General features: G+C 37.1%; 1 protein-coding gene across 1 annotated transcript in view; it reads left to right on the forward strand.

Annotated features, from left to right (window-relative positions):
- TENM2 (teneurin transmembrane protein 2) overlaps positions 1–19130 on the forward strand; it is a 1394720-nt gene that overhangs the window by 419326 nt on the left and 956264 nt on the right. The window contains exon 5 of the mRNA XM_060415963.1: positions 2445–2720. Coding sequence (XP_060271946.1) covers positions 2445–2720 — 276 coding nt within the window. The remainder of the gene's footprint in view (positions 1–2444; positions 2721–19130) is intronic.

Raw genomic sequence — 19130 nt, forward strand, 5'->3', positions numbered from 1 at the left:
TCCTCCAGAGTAAACCTGAGCTCAGAAGGCAAGATGGAAGAATGCTTATGTGAAATGACTTTTTTCCAATGACTGAAGCAGGAGAAAAACAACAGTATAGAGAGAAATGTTATAATATCAGATATATAGGAACCCATTTGAATTTTATAGACTACTAAAACTGAAATACACATTTTAGTATACAATTAGAAGATAATACCTAATTGCCAAGGACGCAATCTGGAAGAGAATACATTGAGTAGAGAATTTCAGGCATCATCATGAAACTCTGCTCAGGGAATAACCAGTTAGCACTATGCTGATTGGCAGTGAGCATATCCTTCCCCACACAGGTAGTAGAGTTGGCTCTCCAATGAACAGTTTCACTCTCCAGAGACAATTATGTATAGTATTAGATTTGATTCCATCAACACAGCAAAAGAAGGCTGCAGAAGTCCATTGTGCAATAAAGCCTCAGAATAAAAATACTCAGGTCTATGACAAATTAACTTCATATGAGGTTAATAGACACAGTTGTCTGGGGCTTCTTAAAAATAAAATCTGAGAAATGCTATCACGTGTGTAGACATTCATAGTGTTCATTATGTCATGAGTTTGAATAATGAGTGGCTCTAATGTAATCGATAGAGAGAAAACAAACCCATGAGTTTTGTGTTATTTAGGTTTTCTTCATTGATATTAATAGCATAAGAGTGCATTTCTTCATTATATATTTTTTTCATTGTCCATGAATAGGGGCAGATTTAAATGTCAGTAAGTACAGTGTGTCACATGATTTCATCTAATATGCAGTGAAACCTTAAAATGTCTTTTTAAAAGCTGGCTATTAAAGCATACAAATAGATAGCACATTCACTGTGCAAAAATGTTGCCAGACTGGTTTTTGATCGAGACCATTTGACATTGTAGAGAGAGCATAGACTTGGGATCTACAGATGTAGGGGTGAACTATGGATCTGCCGCTTGCCCAGGTGTGACCTTGGAGACAGTATTTAGCCTCCCTGTAAAGTGGTTAACACCTAAACTGCTGTGCTTTTATGAGATTTAAATGAGATAAAGCCTATTAGAGTACCTGGCCCCATGCCCAACACATGGTAGTGTGAACGTGTTCAATAAATGCTTATTCTTTTTTGCTTCCCCTCAAACTAGGGGTCCATCCCTTTACTTCCCACATGTATACACATTCACTTTCAGTGATAAAACTCACTTGTGGTTTTCAATTGTATTAGCAGAAAGAAATTGATATCATTTAAAAACAGTCTTATATGATATCACTTATATATGGAAACTGATTTAAAAATAGTACAAATGAACTTATTTACAAATCAGAAACACAGATCTCACAGTCAAATTATGGTTACCAGAGGGGAAATGTAGGGGGGAAGCGATAGACTAAGAGGTTGAGTATATCATATGCATACTACTGTATATATAACATAGATAACTAATAAGGACCTAGTGTATAGCACAGAAAACTCTACTTAGTATTCTGTAATAATCGATACAGGGAAAAAATCTGAAAAAGAGGTGGATATATGTATGTATGTATATAAATATAAAACTGATTCACTTTGCCGTACACCTGAAACTAACGTAAGTTGTAAATCAGCTATGCTTCAATGAAAATAAATAAATAAAAATGGACTGACTCCATCCCTACAATTCTGAATTAAGTAACACCTTACCTATACTCACTTGAAAAATAATATTTGGGTGTATATCTTATCACATATAAACCATACAGTGATTCTGAGAGGAATTTAAGAGATTAATACCCAGATTTTACAGAAGAGAAAACTGAGGCTCAAGTTGTTAAAAGAGTTGCCACAGTGGGACTTACCCGTGGAAAGCTAGGACTGGTCCCCAGGTCTCCTGGCCACCACTCCCATTTATTGGAGGATTAAGCTTCTTTGGCATGAAGACAGACTGCTCAAGGATCAGATCCAGGTTTTGCTACAGTCTAGATGTGTGACCTTGGGTAAGTCACTTAAGTTCTCTGTTCCTCAGTTTCCCTAATGACATGATTATAGTAATGTTATCATCATCGTAAAGTTGTGAACTTTTTAAATATAAGAAAAAAAATTACAGAATAAAAGATAGCCTGGAGCAAACGAAGTGCTTGATATATATTAGTTCTTCTTATAAATCCAGTGTTTTATCAGCTACCTGGTGCTACCTAGACAGCAGTAAATAATTAGAAATTTTTGAAATAAAATCTGAACATCCTGTCCTAGGATTAAAATTAATCTCAGTTGTTTATTTTTTTGTTGCTGTAGTTCTCAAATACACCCTAATAGCCTTAATACTCTTGCCTAGCTGTATACTATGGCAAACCTGGTATATTTTTTGAATAGGAAAAACTGTCTGCTTTTTGTAAGAATTAATTTGAAATCTGGAATCATTTCACAAATTTTAATCGGTCTCTTTGTTTGCTGTCACCCTAGGAACTAACTTCACCCTTGCGGAACTGGGAATCTGTGAGCCCTCCCCACACCGAAGTGGCTACTGTTCCGACATGGGGATCCTTCACCAGGGCTACTCCCTGAGCACAGGGTCTGACGCCGACTCCGATACAGAGGGAGGGATGTCTCCAGAACATGCCATCAGATTGTGGGGGAGAGGGATAAAATCCAGGCGCAGTTCCGGCCTGTCCAGTCGTGAAAACTCGGCCCTTACTTTGACTGATTCTGACAACGAAAATAAGTCAGATGATGAGAACGGTAGGCCTGCTTCTTAAATATTTTTTTGAATATTTTGGGGACTGTACCATGTGGGGCTTGGGATTTTTATTTTTTTAATAAAGAGGCGTATAAAACCATTCATTTTCTTTTAAATCAACCTTGTCTACCTACACTGAGCTGAGGAAAATTAAACCAGCAAACCTCGAACACATAAGAAATGAGGAGAGAATTTTAAAATCTCATTTTGATGATAACACACTATTCAGACATCATCAGTTGGTCTTATTAGCAAGTAAATTACATTGCAAAAGAGGCAACTTGATAAACTATGACCTATACCTAGAAAATGTCCTCTCTCCACAAGTTTCTAGGTCTTTGTATTGATTTCCCCTTCCCAGTAAACGGCAACCTGGGTTATTTTTTTTCATGAAGATCTCTTAAGAATCCTACCTTATCTTAGACTTTCATTTCCAGGCAGCAATGCCTCATATCCGTATTGAAGATCAAACTTGGAACAGATGCTCTGGAGTTTAATAATGACAAATAGGAAGAGACTTGTCTTCAGAAAAGTGTTCTTTCTATGTTTACTTTTCTCCTTGGTACCTATGTAGGTTAATGGCTTCCCACACCTTCTATCACAAATCACTATTGCTTATCCCTCCAGCTTTGTAGATGGGTTTTAATGAAACTTTGAAAATTAAATGCTTCCGATCATTAAACAGTAAATATAGGAAAGCCCAAGCAAGTCATTAAAGAGATAAGGTGCTTATTTGTGGCTTTCTTAGCAACTCAGAACCATGTTGAGCCCAAAACATTTTTTAAAAGATAAATTGCATTAGGTACGGTGGATTTATGGAGAAAACATCAAATGCTATGTGGTTTGTTATGAATAGATTTTGTGTTTGCTAAAAGAATTACCATTAGAATATTTACAAGTAGATCAGTTAGTTTTCTATAAAACATTGTAAACATCTACTAAAGCAGCTCTAAGTATTTTCTTGCATTTAAAAAAAAAGAAATTTGCAGGCAGACAGCTTGTTGTAAATGCAAAAGCATAGCTAAATATCATTTAATCCCCAAACCATGTTGAAAATATTAATACATCATATCCTGGGTAAGTCGCGTATATTCAAAAAGATGTCACCATATTGCATTTAAATTTATGTTTAATTCTGAAATAGTTTATTCTCTAGTGGAGACAAGGGAATGTGTCTTATTATGCCTCAGTTCATGTAGCTAATCAAGGTGTACTCTTAAGGAAAAATCTGCACTTGACTCCTTTTGAATTTTAACAAAATTCTGACACTTGGCACATTCAACACTCTAAAGGTGCTTATTTGATAGGAAATTACTTTTAGAAGTTTTCATAAAGGCATACATTGAATCCATTTACTGATATACTATTTCAGCTTTGGTGTGTGTCAGACATTATTTAAACGCAGGCAGTTTGATTGCCTAATAAATAAAATCACTTGTAATCCAAGAACTTACAGCACATCTTAAACAATGTATTTTAGAAAATATTCTGGTTGGAATTCTCGCTGGTCTCGCAGGATCTATAAAGAATCACCTATACTTATTTCTAGAATTTATACTCTTTAAGGTATGTATATACCTCTTAAAAACGCAGATAACGAGGGGAGGTTTCTAGTGAAGCAAAGGGAGCAAAAATACTTGCCTTGAATTTACCTACAAACGTTAGGGAGGAATGAATTTTACAAGTCAAGATGTATTTGGTAGACCAATAGCAGTCACTTTTTTCCAATATAATTTGAAACACTGTATTCAAACAGTTTTCACCTGGGGCAACTCTATAAATCTAAGTCCTGATAGGAAATATCCCTTAAATATAGTGTGATAATTTTTCACAGTAATGCTAGTTCTAATATAGTCAGAATTTCATGAACGTAGATATGCACTTAGAACCAGGAAGCAATTCTTTTGTTCCTGCATTTGGCAGAGCATGAAAGTGGTTCTGAAGTCAGAGTTCAAGTTAAGGTAATAGATGGTTATTTCAAAACGTACAGATAGATTGTGTTCTTTTTCGCTACTTTAATTTTTACAATATTTTACATATTCCAATGATATAGATAATTCAGGCTCTGTTCCTCTTGGGGACTAGAAATAAAAATAAGAAATTGTCCACATTACCTCAGAAATTCCTTAACCAAATAAAAAGTGTGGTGTGAGCTACTCTGCAGACTGAGGTGTTACTTCAGTCAACTTCTTGCTCTTTCTTTTTGACAAATTATTTTTAGCTCACACACAAAAAAATCAATGCGTTTTCACCTGACTGATTTTTTGAAGTTTGGGAATGTATTATCATATAGATTGACAGTTGGCCCACTGCTTCCATGCCACAGCATGGACACGTACAAAGCCATCATTAATTTCTCACACTTGTGCCCCGCCATGACTTCCTCCATAATAAACACTCTGTCCTTCAGAACCAAATCAATAACCTTTTAGGTATGTCTCTCTTGAAGAGGAAGTAATGGGAATCTACACTTTGAGAAAGAAGGTCTCCAATCTCATTTTATATTTAAGGGTATGTGGACACAGAATGAATCTCTTCTTTGGACCCCATATATTTTTATTTCATTTTTATGGTGCTATCTTGGGGTACAGAGATATTCACAGTTCTTATTTAAAATATCCCTTAAAAAAAAAAAAACTCCAATTGTGGTTTTTGCTATGCGTAGTTAGCAAGTCAAGACAGGTCTCAAAAATCAACTTGACTTTCTATAACATAAAACATGGATCCTACCTTCAAACTCATGTAATAAAAATCGCTGACTACTAACAGTCCTTCGTACCTGTTGCTGTGGCAAAAATGACCTGCTAGGAACTAGTAACTTGAAAGTCCCATCACACTGAACACACAGACGAATGTCCTTCTTTTTTTTCCTTTTTCCCAGTGTAGATTCTTCAAGGTTATCACCACTCACAGCTCTGCATCTTACATACTCCATGGCCACCAAATTAATATTGCACTGTTGGATCGCTTTAAATAGATAAAACGCTAATGTTCAGGTTATTTTATCAGATTCTTTAACTCTATCTTTAAGCTAACAAGGGCTTAGCTAGAAACGGCAGTGTGAGTTGCAAACAGCAAGGCCAAATTTTTGCAGCTGTGAAATTTGACTGCATCTATAGAAAGGGCTTTCCCAGTAACTCTAAATTAGAATCATTCCTTTTTTGGGGTAATAAATGTCCCACTTAAAATATGTCCTCTCCAAGGCCCTTTTTATCACCTGAGTTATGGAGAAAATGGGGCAGTCACTAATACACAAGAATAACTAATTGCCTTCTTAAAAATGCGAAATAGCACACACTGTAAAAAACCTGGTCTACGTACCCTTGACTCCCTTAGGCAGTTTCTTCACCTTGGGGACTTAAAAATATCCTTGAGGTTTTTTTTTTCTTTTTTTTAAAAGCATAATTCTAGTTTCAGTTATTTTATTGGAAATCTAGAAATGGAGGGGTGGGGTGGGGATGGAGGGGGCAGGAGAAAACAAAGAAAATAAGCTTGGCTCTGGGATAGGAAGCCAGATATTATAAAAACAAATCTGACCTTGGATGAAGCTTTAGCAAAAATATCCTTCCTTTGCCCTGTTTGTTTCCACCCAAAGTAAATAAGGACAATGTTCATTTACATCTGTTGTCAATTGGGAAATTTATAATTCTCCTAATATACTTTGAGGTTGAAAATATAAATGTTGGGTTAATTCCATTACATTTCACCGAATGCATTTACAAAGTAAGCTGGCTCTTGGCACATAATGGATTTGTGTGAAGTGTTTGTGGAATCCAGATGCTATTAGATTGCGAGTCCTCTTGGACGAGGTCTCTAGTGTTTCTCTCTCTGCTGGAGAACTTGAGCACACCCCGGTATTTGCTGCAGGTTAATAGAGCCTTGAGGTGTGAACTTGGATGGGACGAAGGAGTTCCCTAGTCCCAGCAACAGTGTCTATAAATTGGTACCTCAAACTAATGCACTGCATTCACTTGTCATAGGAGGTGGGCTTCTTAAGCTGTCCTTTCCCTTCAAAAACCAGCTCCTCCGTAAATTTTACAATAGAGTGCCCTGTAATTAAACACACCTAAGACCTGCCAGTAGGTTTCTGCCCCACTCTATTCCTCTTATGTATTCTTAAATTTATTTTGTGTTTTATGACCCACTCTACTCCTCTCTTCACCACCAGCCCACATGTAAAAATTACAGAGAATGCCTGGAACATATATAAAGTTTTACTATAAGTGCCAGACAACAATAGCCAAGAGCTCATAATTTTGCTCTTCATGAAAGCAAAAATGTTTTGAGTTAGAATAGTTAATGAAGTAACTATAAAAATCATAGGGGAATAATTTGTACTTTTGAGGCTTATATGTAGGTTATTTAACTTCCACAGTAGCTAAAGAAAATATTGCCTCAATCCTTCAAAAACAAAACAAAAACCACACTTTAATCCCTTTTGGATGACCATTATTTCAAATTGTGTTTCTAAGCTTTATCTATTTTTATCCTTGCAAATGTGAAAGAGTAACATTTATAAAGAAGAATGTGAAATGAGTTGTCATGGATAGAAAAAAAGTGAAGGACTTGAGAACCAAATGTCACAGTTTCTTAGTCGTTTCTCTTCCTAAATGCAAGGATGATTTGATTGTAATAACCCTGGCCCAATTCCCTGCAAGTCCACATACTAGAGGTCATAGGGGCACCTTATCTTACAATAAGTTATTCAGGGGAGTCCAAAATAAATGATTATCACAATGTTAAAATACAACTGATAATAATACAGAATCAGAGGCAAAATTTAGGAATATCACATCGTCACATGGCATAATAGAGAACCAAGAAGCAAAAGGATCAGTGTTTTGCAAATATATCTATATGGGACTTCAGAGATTCAAGTTTTTGGCAAAGTAAGCAATGCTTGCATAACTAACGTATTACAGGGTACTTGAAGAAGTATAAGAGTATGTGCCTGATTCCCAGGACTGCATGTACCAAATTATAAACTTTAGTGGCATGGGTTTTCCTTATATATTTCTTTCCTTTGGTGGTTTCTTTCATGTTTGTTAATGCTCCCAGGGGCTATCAAGCAATGGCTCCATTCAATAAATACAATAAATAAAATGAAGCATTAAGCCTTACTTTTGGCAAGGGCAGCCTTATTATTACACGTGTAATCTCCAGCCCTTCGGGGAGACATTGGGCTTGGTGGATAATCGTTTGCTTTTAAGCTGCTGAGTTTCTCATGTCTGTAGTTTTGCTTCAGTTAAAAGCAAAGGCAGTCACCCGGTGAGCAGCACCATATTCTTGTCCCTTCCCAATTAGGAGCCTCTTAACTCAGAAGAAAACTCTTAACTTTTTCATTTATTGTTTGGTCATTTTTCAGTTAAGTTGTTTGTTAAGGATCAGTTAACTTTACAAGCTGGGGGAGAGATGTAACCAAATACTAAGGGCATAAATAAAATTAGTGAAAACTAAGGAAGTTGATCTATGGCTGGATGGCATCACCAACTCGATGCACCTGAGTTTAAGTGAACTCCGGGAGATGGTGATGGACAGGGAGGCCTGGCGTGCTGCAATTCATGGGGTCGCAAGAGTCGGACACAACTGAACAACTGAACTGAACTGAACTGACTGAAGGAAGTTGATAGCATGTATTTTCTACACACAACTGAATCAGGATGAATTGCTCCGACCCTAAAATCACACCAAAAAGTATTTGAGAAGTGCGTATGAAAAGTAATGAGACATTAGAGTTACCCATTCTGAAAACCAGGACTTGTGAGTGGAAGGGGGAATTTTCAAGTGATAGGCTTGTATTAATAAATAAAACAAAGTGCAGATACGTACTTACGTCTATATGATTATATACAAACGTAAAAATGCTACTGGTAACATTTTTTGGTTACTAGCTGAAGGAACTGCCTAGAAAATTGTCGTTTCAGGGTTTCCCTAAACTCAACTTCAGGAATTGTAAAGGAATAGAGTGAATGAGTCATAGAATAGTCATCAATAGCAGAGGGGATGACTATATAGTCTATGAGCCAGATCCTGCTGGTTAGTTATTTCATTCGATCAGTGCAGTGTTTAAACATTGTATGTTACTAATCCACATTTTAAGAAAGGGAGATTTCACATTAGAAATTTTTATTTTTGGCTTCTCTTCAATGTATAAGACCCAATAGCATTTGTCCGGGTCTCCCTCTGGACAAACGGGCGTAGAAGCAGTAACCAAAGCTGTTCTTGTTAAACCGATGTCTTCTAACTCACCTGGGCTCCCTCCAGGCAACTCCTCTCAGTTAAGGTCTGATTTAGCCTTTGTAAGCACTCGAATGACCAACCTTGACCTTGTGTTACAAACTGTAGGGAGATCAGAGTTCATAAAAGTATAGAATGAAAGCTAGAAACTGGCCATTGTAGCTTAAGTTAACGTGTTTAGCATAGTAATATCAACTGCTTTTTGTAAGTTTGGCTCATCTGTAGGATGTTTCATTTTGCTTTATCAAATTTCTAAAACAGTTTACAGGGGTTCCAATAAAATGAAATCAAGTGAAAATCAGTTTAGTTTGGAAATTAATAAAGTAACTGTGTGGACTGGGGGATGATAACATGAGTAATATACAATTTGTTTCTTCTGAAGTAAATGCCCTGAAGTACTGAAAAATTAAAGTCAGAATCTTTCATTTTAACACATATATTTAAGTTATTTTAATATAGAAGTGTCTAGATGGACTTTCAGGAAATAAATGAAGGGAGAATCTATTTTAAAAACTTTAGCTACTTCAGCTGATTAAGGAAAACTCAAGCTTTTCAGGCAGAAGCCATTCATTCAAAGAGGAAGAAAATGACTTTGTGGTATGTTCAGTTTTGATCAAGCAAGTAGTTCATAGTCTGTTACAATCAAGTGAAAAATAATAAAGGCTAGAAAAGGAAAGTACAGAGGTATGTCAGGACCTCCAGCTCCCCAAGAGAGAAAGACTGGGAGCAATATTGGGTGATGCTGAGTTGGGAAAAAGTGATTCATAAATGATGCTCCATAAACTTAGACATGATTGTCTACAAGTGGATAAGCAGGACACCCAAGTATTACTCAGGGACAACTTAGTCACAGCACAATATACTCCCAGTTCTCTTTGTATACTGAGGATATTTGTGAAAGAGAAAGTTCAGTTCAGTTCAGTCGCTCAGTCGTGTCTGACTCTTTGCGAAAGAGAAAGAGTGATTGAAATACAAGCATGTTTATAAATGGAATGGACTGAAATATTTGAGTTGACTGGAGTCTCCATTCCTGGAGGTTTATATTGGCATTAGGAGGGTAGAAGAGATCAATACTATAGTAATACCATTTCTGCTTGTGTTAAACATAAGAAAGCGGGGCATGGATGTACATGGAGAGAGTGGAGCACAAGAAGAAATAGTTTATAAGTTTCCAAAAAACAAGAGAAGATTCAGAAAGTATTTATTTATAGTGTAGTTTATGCAGGAAATACACTGTCATACATTCACTGATCCAATAGTATCCTTGAAATATATTTTTTTTATAAAAATTGGAAGGTAGTGCACATTACTTAATGCATATTTTTGTACACATGAAGTATATGATGCTGGTAAAACTATGTTCTGTTTAATTCAGCATCAATGAAAAGTAAGCTAAGTAATCCCAGATAAGGAGACACATCAATTTGTGGGGGAGGGAATCAGTTCAGACCCTCAGTCATGTCCAACCCTTTGTGACCCCATGGACTGCAGCACACCAGGTTTTCCTGTCCATCACCAACTCAGGAGCATACTCAAATTCATGTCCTTCAAGTCACTGATGCCATTCAACCATCTCATCCTCTGTCATCCCCTTCTCCTGCCCCCAGTCTTTCCAAGCATCAGGGTTTTTTCCAATGAGTCAACTGTTCGCATGAGGTGGCCAAAGTATTGGAGTTTCAGCTTCAGCATCAGTCCTTCCAATGAATATTCAGGATTCATTTCCTTTAGGATAGACTGGTTGGATCTCCTTGCAGTCCAGGGACTCTCAAGAGTCTTTTTCAACACCACAGTTCAAAAGCATCAAATCTTCGGTGCTCAGCTTTCTTTAGGGTCCAACTCTCACATCCACACATGACTACTGGAAAAACCATAGCTCTGACTAGGCGGACCTTTGTTTGCAAAATAATGTCTCTGCTTTTTCATACGCTATCTAGGTTGGTCATAGCTTTTCTTCCAAGGAGCAAATGTCTTTTAATTTCAGGGCTGCAGTGACCATCCACAGTGAATTTGGGGCCCAAGAAAAAAACAAAAAGTCATCTGTCACTGTTTCTTTTGTTTCCCCATCCATTTGCCATGAAGTGATGGGACCAGATGCCATGATCTTAGTTTTTTGAATATTGTGTTTTAAACCAACTTTTTCACCCTCCTCTTTCACTCTCATCAAGAGTCTCTAGATTTTCTTCGCTTTCTGCTATAAGGGCAGTGTCATCCGCATATCTGAGGTTATTGATATTTCTCCTGGCAGTCTTGATTCCAACTTGTGCTCCATCCAGCCCGGCATTTCGCATGATCTGCATAGAAGTTAAATAGCAAGGTGACAGTATACAGCCTTGACATACTCCTTCCTAATTTGGAACCAGTCTGTTGTTCCATGACTGGTTCTAGCTGTTGCTTCTTGACCTGCATACAGATTTCTCTGGAGGCAGGTCAGGTGGTCTGGTATTCCCATCTCTTTCAGAATTTTCCATGGTTTGTTGTGGTCCACACAGTCAAAGGCTTTGGCGTAGTCAATATAGCAGAAGTAGATGTTTTTCTAGAACTCTCTTGGTTTTTTGATGGTCCAACCGGTGTTGGGGGAGAGGAGTCCTTATTTTATTTCTGAAAAAAATTAAGGAGTCTCTGATGGATGCTCAGCATTATACAAAACTATGCATTCCTCTTTATGCATCTGTGTTGTGTGTACACAGAGGGGAGTTAGGTTGGGAAGAGGGATGTTATTGAGAGAAATAGGATGGAAACATAAGGAACAGAAGTTGATCAAATTCCAGGGAGTTGGTATCATAAGATCATTTATGAAAATGCCAGAATGAGTCCTGTAGATATTTTCTAGTGTATAGTTTTAGGAGAAAGAGAAGAGAGAGAGAGGTAAGGGCTGATCTTTTTTATTTGAACTCTGTTGGTCATCTTTAAGGCCTCAAGCCACTGTTCCAAGAATACTGTTTTTTCTGTGTAAATCGGATTGCAAGTTACTGGGTCCACATTCACTCAGTTCCCACGAAAGAACTCTTGCTTCTTGGTGGCACTGAACCAGTTTGAGTTGTCAGAGAAATAATATGTGATTTAGTGGGGAGCTTGATTTATTGTAGCATAAGATATGTTCTTCTCTGTTTCTCCTCCCTTCCCACAACTGATCTCTTCCCCCAGGACTTCAGCCTCCCACCCAACCCTGCATCTAGAAATGATTACCACATCAATGAACTAATTTCTCGATTCTTTGACAAAACCTTCTTGTTCAAATTAGTAGAATCACATTTCTAAAATGTGATTTGAACATCATGATTCACTGGGTTGCAAAAACAAAATGGAAGGTTTAATTTAAATGTACTTTTTATCATTTAAAACTTGTATTTTGGGGTATATTTTGTAGTGCATGTGAAATATTAGTGTATTTAGACACATCCAGCAATAGTTAGAACTGGACATGGAACAACAGACTGGTTCCAAATAGGAAAAGGAGTACGTCAAGGCTGTATATTGTCACCCTGCTTATTTAACTTATATGCAGAGTATATCATGAGACACACTGGGCTGGAAGAGAAGCACAAGCTGGAATCAAGATTGCCAGGAGAAATATCAGTAACCTCAGATATGCAGATGACACCACCCTTATGGCAGAAAGTGAAGAAGAACTAAAAAGCCCGTTGATAAAAGTAAAAGTGGAGAGTGAAATAGTTGGCTTAAAGCTCAACATTCAGAAAACAAAGATCATGGCATCTGGTCCCATCACTTCATGGGAAATAGATGGGGAAACAGTGGAAACAGTGTCAGACTTTATATTTTGGGGGCTCCAAAATCACTGCAGATGGTGATTGCAGCCATGAAATTAAAAGATGCTTACTCTTGGAAGAAAAGTTATGACCAACCTAGATAGCATATTGAAAAGCAGAGACATTACTTTGCCGACTAAGGTCCGTCTAGTCAAGGCTATGGCTTTTCCTGTGGTCATGTATGGATGTGAGAGGTGGGCTGTGAAGAAGGCTGAGCACTGAAGAATTGATGCTTTTGAACTGTGGTGTTGGAGAAGACTCTTGAGAGTCCCTTGGACTGCAAGGAGATCCAACCAGTCCATTCTGAAGGAGATCAGCCCTGGGATTTCTTTGCAGGGAATGATGCTGAAGCTGAAGCTCCAATACTTTGGCCACCTCATGGGAAGAGTTGACTCATTGGAAAAGACTGATGCTGGGAGGGATTGGGGGCAGGAGCAGAAGGGGACGACAGAGGATGAGATGGCTGGATGGCATCACCGACTCCATGGACGTGAGTCTGAGTGAAGTCCAGGAGTTGGTGATGGACAGGGAGGCCTGGCGTGCTGCGATTCATGGGGTCGCAAAGAGTCGGACATGACTGAGCGACTGAACTGAACACACATATATGATACATTACATAAATGCAGAAATGTATATATTAGAAGTGTATCCAGAATTTTTATGTTGATACATGTATACAACAGTATGTTAAATCACTGTTGTTTTAGGTGTTCTGTTTCCCAGGAGATGAAGTCTAAGCAACAGTCTCGCCTGGGAATACTTGGATAACCGGTTATCTTGTGGCAGCCTAATAGACTGTCTTTCTTGTCATTCAGAACTTCTGTACCAATCATACTTTACTCTTTTTTAATACAATTCCTATTTTCTTCTCTCAGTGCTTGTGTCAACTTTGGTTCTTTTATGGATAGATAACAATATTTACTTCACTGTTCATTGAAGAAAGCAAGCATCACTGTACATTTATAGAGAAATCCCTGTTTCTTCTCAACAGAGAAATGAGAATGTAAACATCGTATGCGTCAGCTGATGGTGTGCTGATGGTCAGGTATAGTAGGCGCAGCTTCAAGGAGATTGTTTCATTAATACTTAGGTAGTAAATGAGGATTAGAGCTTACATAAGTGGGAATAAGATGACGGATATTCCAAATGAATGAAAAGCAATGTGTGTCGTGGTTGGGAACAGGAAATGGTGCAAGGATGATGGTGATTTTTCAGGAATGTTATCTTCCTCTAAATGCCAACTAAAGCCAGACTAATGGGAACATAGTGATGTCACTGGACAGCAGTAGATACCTAATAGTAGAGGTGTAGGAACCAAATGACCAAGAGCTTTGAGTTGTGTTCTGACTAAGAAGAATTAGAGAGTAATTAAAAGTTTATTTGAGTAGGAAATGTAATGTTTTAGGAAGCATCTGATTAAAGCACACACATACATATGCACACAACAAGTGTTTGGACAGGAAGGTAATAAAATTAGAAGTAGTGATATTAGAGAGAGGAGCTGTAATTTAGGTAGGAGGACCCAAGAAATCTCTAGGCCACAGAGAATCCTGCTTCTTGATGTTTCAACAGGAAGAATTAAGTTGTCATTAGCATGTGAACACTGAATATTTATAGTTAAAATATTAAAATTTGAGAGCATCTAATTTGAATCTCATAGAGAACACTGGATGTTCCCTACAGAGCAATCTATTATGCTTACACATATAGTACAGTATTACATCAGCCAGATCCAGTGTTTATTATTTTTTAATCACATGATTAAATAATAAAATAGCATCAAATATAGCTATGTGTAAGTCATGATATTATTTTTATAGGAACAGTTAGTGTGTTGTAGGTGAACATTAGCTAGGACTATTCCTCGTTGATTATTAGTTTCTTGAAGATTATCTCTGCTTCTGTATTGAATATATTTTATATTTCTTGTTGCTCTTCTGAAGTCATATTTTCATGTAATTTGTTAAACTTCTTCTGTAAGTGTTGTTTTGCTTTTCATCCCTAATCTTTTATATTTTTATCTTCATTTAAAAAAAAATCAGGCTATAAAGAGATGCATTTATTTTTTTCTTTCAAGCTTTCTATTTGTCCTTATAATTTTCTCTAAATTATTTCTTTTTCATAAAGTTAATTTCATAATTCTCTCATCTTAATATTTGGAATTTATTTTGTTCTTCTGCTAGCATTTTAAGATGGGTATTGTATTTAGAAAGAACATTGTTTTAGTAAGAGTAAATATATTTACCAGGTGCCAGAGGATTTGATACACAGTGTTGTCCTCTTCATTGCTTTCTAAAGAGTCTCAGCTACCTGGACCCTCAAAAGGGACTCCTAATGCTACCATTTTTTCTTTAGTACTAGTAAAGGCTTTAAAAAAACAAAAAAAAAAAAAAACAAAAATGCCAATTTTTGGTTAATTCTTTATAGTGTCCAAGGTGAAATATATATATGTAATATTAACATATATTCACTCATAATATATGTATATAAATATCAGTTCAGTTCAGTCACTTGGTTGTCTCCAACTCTTTGTGGCCCCATGGACTGCAGCACAGCAGGCTTTTCCATCCATCACCAACTCCCAGAGCTTACTCAGACTCATGTCCATCAAGTTGGTGATGCCATCCAACCATCTAATCCTCTGTCATCCCCTTCTCCTGCCTTCAGTTTTTCCCAGCATCAGAGTCTTTTCCACTGAGTCAGTTCTTCGCATCAGGTGGCCAAAGTGTTGGAGTTTCAGCTTCAGCATCAGTCCTTCCAATTCATATTCAGCATTGATTTCCTTTAGGATTGACTGGTTGGATCTCCTTACAGTCCAAGGGACTCTCAAGAGTCTTTTCCAACACTACAATTCAGAAGTATCAATTCTTTGGCACTCAGCTGTCTTTATATTCCAACTCTCACCTCCACACATGACTACTGAAGGAAAAAAAAAAAGAAAACCATAGCTTTGACTAGATGAACCTTTGTTGGCAGAGTAATGTCTGCTTTTTAATATGCTGTCTAGGTTGGTCATAGCTTTTCTTCCAAGGAGCAAGCGTCCTCTAATTTCATGGCTGCAGTGATTTTGGAGCCCCAGAAAATAAAATCTGTCACTGTTTCAATTATATCCCCATTTATCTGCCATGAAGTGATGGGACCAGATGCCATGATCTTAGTTTTCTGAATGTTGAGCTTTAAGCCAACTTTTTTACTCTCCTTTTCACTTTCATCAAGAGGCTCTTTAGATTTTCTTCGCTTTCTACCATAAGGGTGATGTCTCTGCATACCTGAGGTATTGATATTTCTCCTAGACATCTTGATCCCAGCTTGTACTTCATCCAGTCCAGCATTTCACACGCTGTACTCTGCATATAAGTTAAATAAACAAGGTGACAGTATACAGCCTTGGCATACTGCTTTCCCAATTTGGAACCAGTCTGTTATTCCATGTACAGCTATAGCTGTTGCTTCTTGACCTGTACACAGATTTCTCTGGAGGCAGGTCAAGTGCTCTGGTATTCTCATCTCTTGAAGAATTTTCTACAGTTTTTTGTGATCCACACAGTCAAAGGCTTTGGCATAGTCAATAAAGGAGAAGTAGATGTTTTTCTGGAACTCTTGCTTTTTCAATAATCCCATGGATGTTGGCAGTTGAATCTCTGGTTCTACTGCCTTTTCTAAATCCAACTTGAACATCTGGAAGTTCACACTGTTCATGTCTATCTTGGAGAGTTTTAGCATTATTTTGCTAGCATGTGAGATGAGTGCAATTGTGTGATAGTTTGAGCATTCTTTGGCATTGCCTTTCTTTGGGATTGGAATGGAAACTGATCTTTTCCAGTCCTGTTGCTGCTGCTGAGTTCTTCAAATTTGCTGGCATATTGAGTGCAGCACTTTCACAGCATCATTTCTTAAGATTTGAAATAGCTCACCTGGAATTCCATCACCTCCACTAGCTTTGTTCGTAGTGATGCTTCCTAAGGCCCACTTGACTTTGCATTCCAGGATGTCTTGCTCTAGATAGTGATCACACTATCATGGTTATCTGGCTCATTAAGATCTTTTCTGTATAGTCCTTCTGTGTATTTTTGCCACCTCTTTTTAATATCTTCTACTTCTGTCAAGTCCATGCCATTTCTGTCCTTTATTGAGCCCATCTTTGAAGTATTCCCTTGCTATCTCTAATTTTCTTGAAGAGATCTCTAGTCTTTCCCATTCTATTGTTTCCTCTATCTCTTTGCATTGATCACTGAGGAAAGCTTTCTTATCTCTCACTATTCTTTGGAACTCTGCATTCAAATGGGAATATTTTTCCTTCTCTCCTTTGCCCTTAGCTTCTCTTCTTTTCTCAGCTATATGTAAGGCCTCCTCAGACAACCATTTTGCCTTTTTGCATTTCTTTTTCTTGGGGATGGTCTTGATCCCTGTCTCCTGCACAGTGTGACAAACCTGTGTCATAGTTCTTCAGGCACTGTATCAGATCTAATCCCTTGAATCTATTTGTCACTTCCACTATATAATCATAAGGGATTTGATTTAGGTCATACCTGAATGGTCTAATGGTTTTCCCTGTTTTCAGTTTAAGTCTGAATTTGGCAGTACAGAGTTCATGATCTGAGCCACAGTCAGCTACTGGTATTGTTTTTGCTGACTGTATAGAGCTTCTCCATCTTTGGCTGCAAAGAATATAATTAGTCTAATTTCAGTTGACCATACGGTGATGTCAATGTGTAGATTCTTCTCTTGTGTTGTTGGAAGAAGGTGCTTACTATGACCAGTGCATTCTCTTGGCAAAACTCTGTTAGCCTTTGACCTGCTTTGTTTTGTACTCCAAGGCCAAATTTGCCTGTTACTCTAGGTTATCTCTTGATTTCCTACTTTTGCATTCCAGTCCCCTATAATGAAAAGGACAACTTTTGGGGGTGTTAGTTCTAAAAGTTCTTCTGGGTCTTCATAGAACCATTCAACTTCAGCTTCTTCAGCATTAGTGGTTGGGGCATAGACTTGGGTTACTGTGATACTGAATGGTTTGCCTTGGAAACGAACAGAGATCATTCTGTCGTTTTTGAGATTGCATCCAAGTACTGCATTTCAGTCTCTTTTGTTGACCATGATGGCTACTCCATTTCTTCTGAGGGATTCTTGCCCACAGTAGTAGATATAATTTAATGGTCATCTGAGTTAAATTCACCCATTCCTGTCCATTTTATTTCACTGATTCCTAAGGTGTCGATATTCACTCTTGCCATCTCCTGTTTGACCACTTCCAATTTGCCTTGATTCATGGACCTAACATTCCAGGTTCCTGGGCAATATTGTTCTTTACAGTATCCAACTTTACTTCCATCACCAGTCACATCCACAACTGGGTGTTGTTTTTGTTTTGTCTCTATCTCTTCATTCTTTCTGGAGTTATTTATCCACTGTTCTCCAGTAGCATATTGAGGAACTACTGACCTGGTATGTATATATGTGTATAAATATACACATGTGTAAACTACATACTTATGCAAAGTATATCTAAAATATGTAAAAATATGCATATGTGCATATATCACACATACGTACACACATATAGAGAAGCTTGAAAAAGAATAAAAGTCACCTGTAATTTGACACCAGAAATAACCATGGTTTATATTTTCGTGCATATTTTTACAGTATGTGTGCTGTGTGTGTATATGTATGTGTGCAGTGTGAATATTTGTACAAAGTTGGTGTCATGGCTTCTTTTTCCCCAGTAAATCTGTTATAACCTTTCCCTATGACATTAAATATTTTCTGCAATAGTTAAAGCTTTCATAGAACTTTTATAACAGGAGACATTTCCTCTATTTTCTTTCAGTGGGTGTTTAACTTATTTTAGAAGCAATAAAGGATAGGATGATGAATAAAATCCTTGAAGCTAAAGTCCTGTGCATATCACTAATTTTTTTCCTAGAATAAATTCCTAGAAGATTGAGTACATACATGGTTATGTAAAATGGTAATCCTTTTCAACCAATTACTTTATAGGAATGTTTACCCTCAAACCAAGACTCAGTTCAAAGGACCTGACACACACATTGTGCTTAGAAGTCCTGAAAATTATCTTGATTTTTTAAAATTTATTAATGAAAATGTTTTTATTTATTTGAATACAAAGGCTGAGAAACTAGTCATGTGTTTATTGTCTATTTGTATTTCTTATTTCTTGATTTAAATAGTCTCTCCAGGTGAGAAGATGTTAGAATTGTTCTCATTTTTCTGTTTGTACTAACTTTGGCAATGCCTATGGTGATGCCAGAGTAAGTCTTGTAGTGCTTTTTTACTTCTGCAGATGGTTTACAATGTTCATTTACAGGTGTGAAAATCATTTGGCTACATTCTAAAAATCATATGACTTATTTTCTGTAGAATAGACATTAGAAATATATAAAATAGAAA

Source organism: Ovis aries, chromosome 5, assembly GCF_016772045.2.
Source record: "Ovis aries strain OAR_USU_Benz2616 breed Rambouillet chromosome 5, ARS-UI_Ramb_v3.0, whole genome shotgun sequence".
Classification (NCBI taxonomy): Eukaryota; Metazoa; Chordata; class Mammalia; order Artiodactyla; family Bovidae; genus Ovis; species Ovis aries.